The sequence below is a fragment of the Acanthopagrus latus genome, chromosome 2 (genome assembly GCF_904848185.1).
Source record: "Acanthopagrus latus isolate v.2019 chromosome 2, fAcaLat1.1, whole genome shotgun sequence".
Taxonomy (NCBI): domain Eukaryota; kingdom Metazoa; phylum Chordata; class Actinopteri; order Spariformes; family Sparidae; genus Acanthopagrus; species Acanthopagrus latus.
The window spans coordinates 20,932,269-20,937,320 of NC_051040.1; the positions used below are offsets into that span (position 1 = coordinate 20,932,269).

The following is a 5,052-nucleotide window of genomic DNA, read 5'->3' on the forward strand; positions in this document are numbered from 1 at the left end:
CCCCGTCAGCTGCCTGGTAGGAAACACTGGTCCTCACAGGCTGCATCATGTGAGTGCATGTGAGCGGGGATTTTAAGTCTACCTAAGGACCCCATGGCTGTAAATACTCAAGCCAGCTGCTGCACCCCACAGCCATGATACTATCCTGCTATGATGGTCCCAGGCAGGCCTGGAATTAAAACAGCTGATTTCATTTTATTAGGACAGTCTTATTAAACTATGACTGGTTCATCTTCCCATGACCCAAGTCGTGTCTGCTACAGCTGGTGTCATATCAAACACTTGTCAAGCATGTTTAAATATCAGATCTTGCACAGAGAGGTAGCCAAGGCCCTGGAGGGGAAACAAACACACCCAGCCCCCTTTAAAGAGTCACATGGTGGACGGACAGGTCCCCTGTTCACACACACTTGAACCTGTGTTGACACACTGACTGACAAATGAAAACAGAAAAACGAAAGAAAGAAAAAGAAAAAAAAAGAAGAAAAGAAAGGGTTGTAAAAACAAAACAAGGTGTTCAAATGATGCACACACATCACACACTAATATTGCATTACCTTTTGAGCAGGAGTCCCAATTGACATTTCTATGTAGTAGCCTCTGCCGGAGTCCCCTTGCAAGTTATTGACCATGTCCAGAAAGTTCACCGTCCCAGTGGGATCCGAGGCCAAGGAGAGGCCGTTTCCATCAGACGTCAACGCGACTTGCCGAAGAGGAGCCAAGTCCAGAGCCGATGATATATTGTACTTCCCCGTGTATATTCTTAATGGTATACTAAAATGACACATGGTCACGCCGAAGTATAAACTCAAAGCGAATGCCCATATCGAAAGTGAAGCGGTGCGAGCCATGGCGGCGTTAGTTTCTATAGTGATAACAGGGATAAGACTCCTCGCTCAAAGTTTGCTACCTAACTTTTCAGTTTAGCCATCATCGGAACGCCTGTGCCGCGGCCACCGCCATCATGAAAAACGCTGCCTCTCCGCCGTCAGAAAGAAACATGCTCAGCTGAAAGACAGTATGACTGACACTGAAAACGACAGTTTTGTTTCAATCTTCAATCAGTTTACCTCAGCTTCAGTGTTTCGACTCCATCCACCTCCAACGGCAACAAGCTGGAAAGAAGAGGGAACGCGACTTCCGGCTGTTTAGACTTTCAACTTAAAATAAACATAAACGGTTATTAAGTATGTGGAGTGAAAAAAACCAGTCCATTTGAGGGCCACATGCCAGGGATTCAATTAGAAACGGAAGTCTCCGCCTATGCCAAGAAATTGTATTAAAATAAGTCAAATAACAAGTTCGCTGTCATGAACTTTATTTTGAAAGCTCAGCGGCAAACACGTGAGTGTTATCTTCACGGACTTGACGCTCCTGCTGCTGCTGCTGCTGCTGAAAACTTCCTTGACGCCTGGTGACAGGCCTTGACCAAACATGAGGAACGACTTCCCACAGCTCGGAACACGCTGGACAGGCAATCCTTGTGGGTGTGTGTGCTCGCTCACTCGTTTGATCGTGTGACAAACAAAGAATTCCACATTGTTCCACGGCGTTTGTTTCGCATTCTCAGTTCAAATCCAATTTTCTATACTTTGGCCAAAGCCCTTGGTTTTCTGGTTATGGTGGTCTTGTAGTTTTAATTTGCTCAGTCACAGAAAAAGGAATTGCCTCATGCTTGAAATAGTGACCTAATGTTAATTATAGTTACACAAATCTATATAATCTCAGTTGAAAAGGTTGTTGGGATATTAATCAAGTTGAGGGCTGTGAACATTTCAATAAAATAGTACATCATGTTTTCCAGGAATGTTTTCTCTTTGCCTCTGTAAAGGTATTCTTAATTTAATGAGATGTCACTGAGAGATTATTTAAAATGGCTTTTGCTTTGGTTCTCATACAGTTAAAATGCTGCCAAGACAACTCATATGTCAAATCCTGCAATTTTATTTGTAGATGGCTGCTGTAGATTTTATTGTTTATGATTGGTCATATTCTTTGAGTTATATCATTTTGTAGACAGTACCCATAAGCATTCAGTGGTTTTTTTGAAACAAGAAAATGGAAACACTATTGATATTTCAAAATGCTCAGTATGACACACTGATTAAATGCATTATAAGCGCATCATGGCGATATTAATAGTTTGCATTATGCATTGAAATCAATAGAAGCCCATTCACTCGCATTGTGTAACACTCCGCCATTAATGCAGGGCAAACTCCTTTCAAGTCCCAAGATGTTCAGTATTGCACATTAGTTGCATTGCACACCCATAAGCTCATTATGATGACAGGCATAGTTATACTGTGTACTGTAATATATCCAAGCCTAATGCAGATGTGTGTTATCAAAGCCATTTAACATATTTGAATGTATACATGGAGATTAGTTAACATATGATAAAGTCATCCTAAGTGAATGCCAGTCAGCATCGATGCACACATCTCCTTCAGGGGGTGTTTCTGTGGATCATTTTGTGCCCGAGCACCAATGTCTGGTCATTTATTAACCAGTGCAATCTGAGAAATAATATCAGCTCTTGTATAGATGCAGCACTCAAAAGAGGTTTTTGTTCTTTGCATGTTTCAGCCAGGACAGTCTCATCTGCCGCACTGACAGTGCAGAGGAAGAGGAAGACGATCCGAGTGGTAAGGCCTGATCAATGTCACAGGCCTTCTCCATGCTGCCTGTTTCACACAGACAACCACTGTCTCGCGCTGAATTCCTCATGAGTCCACAGTTACACTGTCACATGTTCTCCCCATCTCCCCCTCTCTCTGTCTCACCCTCTCACTGAAGTTAATCGCTATAGTTACAATAACTAAAATAAAGTGGGGAACTACTGTGACCACAAAAAAAAAGAAAAAAAAAACCATATTTCCGGTGCTGCGGTCGTCACGCACTGGGTCTTGTGAATGACCCATTTAAACACAATTCATGTTTCTTCTTCTTCCCTGTGACTTTGAGATATTTCCTAGGCCTGCGAATATACAGCATACACAGCAGGGATGCATCTTTAACTCGTACGTTATGAAATGCACAAGTCCAGTGGTTGATCATGCGTATTATATCTCCTTGGTTTAGAGAATTTCACACCTTGTTCTGCCTCACAACCAAATTTCTATCCGCTGATAAAATTTATTATATGCTGGAAGCCGGTGAAGTTGTTGCACACTTAGTTTCTTCCAGAACATTCAGAGCTGATTGCAAGCTGATTAGAAATAGTAAAAGCTATCTAACAAGTATATTGTTTTTTTATCCAGTACATACCAATCAGATGGATGAAGCAAATTTAATGTGACAGTCTCTGCTTTTAATTTGTAATAATGATAGCAAAAATTGTGATAACAAGAAGTTATTATCTGCTGAAGATGATGCCGAGTCATTTATCCAGTGAATGTGAAAAAGGTCACAGACTCCCCTGCACGACCATCATTATCTTGATAACATTTATTTATAATGTACCTATGCTGTATCTGTTGATTCAGTATTATTTATTGTGCCCGTGCAGCTTCCTCCTGCAGTTCCACTGCTGGCCACAGCAAGGAGCTCCACACCATCCATATGCCTTTAATCCGTCTCGAGGACGCTGTAGCATCTTCTCTGTGTGAGCAAATTAGGCAGCTTAAGAGAGCCAGTGGTCCTACATTTGGCAGTGCAAAGCTCCTTTACTGGGACATTGGTACTTAATCCTCACAGCTCTGATCGTTACAGCTGATGACAGAGAGAAGGAGAGCGCTCCACATTAGCTCATATGCACCCACCTTTGCTCCAACAGCAGACCCATGTCCCTCCCCCTGATCACAGATATAAGCTGCAGATCTCGTTGGTTTTGCTGACAGTCATTATTACAATCATGGATTCAAACTGGTTTGTGAAAATGTAACACCAGTGGTATATGTTCATTTTGAAGTAGATAACCTGATGCAGTATTTGTCAAGAAGAATCCATTGATGCCTTTATCGATTTAATCTCTTGTTATTTTTTAAATATTTGATAGGGGCAGATACAATATGCACAGATATACTAAAAAGAATGCAGCAGCAAGTATGTATCATTATATTTATATCAGATGGTAATTTGCTGCACCCGTCCGTGTAAAACAGATAGGAACAACTTCTCATATAAATATCATTTTTGATTAATTATATTCTGACAACTAATGCTAATATTGACCAGAGCTATTAATGTGTAACACATGTCCGTCACAATATCCCAGAGGCCAAGGTGACATCTTTATATTCTTTGATATTCTTAGATTACATTGACAATGATATCTATTACACCAAAAAAAATCTATAAATAACCAAGTACTTAGATGCCAGAGTTGTTTTTTAAATTTTTTTAAAATAAATTACTTAAGCAAACAATCATTGATGTTGATCACTAGATGCACAAATCATTTCAGCTTTACTGCTGATGGGCTGATAAGTGAGTGAATCTGTGACTTCTGTTTTAAATAGCATCATCATGCGATCTAAGTCACCTGTGCACCAGGAAGAAAAAAATAACAAAACTGAGATGCTTACAGCAAAATTAAAAAAAAACAAACATTTTGGATATTTAAATAAAACAATCAACAAACAATCATATACTACACAAATACATTATTCTGAACCTGAACAACTTTATTCCAAAGCAACAGATTCAAAAGCTGTGATGTAAGCCTGCGATATCATGAAGATTTAAGGGCCGTCGAATAGCTATGAGAATTGTTGGACACCTGGAAAGACTTATTTGCATTGCAGAGAGTAATGTGGGAAAATCAAAACCACGTCCACCTCTGCGGGGTAAATGTAAAGAAACAACCAGCAGACGGTTAGCTTACATTAACATAAAGACCGGAAACAGTGAACGAGCTGGCCTAGTTTAACTAACAACATGCACCGAGCAGCCAAAGCTCACTAATTCCAACTTTGTATCTTGTCGGTTTAACATGTATCAGACCAAAAGTGTAGGTTAGCTGCTTCCCCATGCGGTACTTATGCTAAGCTAAGCTAATCAGCTGTTGGATTTTGCCTTGTAGAGAGGCATAAATTACACAGTTGACTC

The 5,052-nt window shown here is 40.4% G+C and overlaps 1 protein-coding gene and 1 long non-coding RNA gene across 2 annotated transcripts in view; both read right to left on the reverse strand.

The window, feature by feature from the left end:
- The window catches only part of bace2 (beta-secretase 2), a 13,068-nt gene extending 11,923 nt beyond the window's left edge, over positions 1-1,145 (reverse strand). The window contains exon 1 of the mRNA XM_037081686.1: positions 558-1,145. Within this exon, the coding sequence (XP_036937581.1) occupies positions 558-851 (294 nt within the window). The 5' untranslated portion in view covers positions 852-1,145. The remainder of the gene's footprint in view (positions 1-557) is intronic.
- A 2,290-nt stretch (positions 1,146-3,435) lies between these two features.
- Positions 3,436-3,912, reverse strand: LOC119009401. Its single transcript, XR_005071729.1, has 2 exons — positions 3,765-3,912; positions 3,436-3,603 (listed from the first exon to the last, which is right to left on the reverse strand). It is a non-coding gene; the product is annotated as an uncharacterized LOC119009401 (long non-coding RNA).
- Between the last annotated feature and the right edge of the window lie 1,140 nt (positions 3,913-5,052).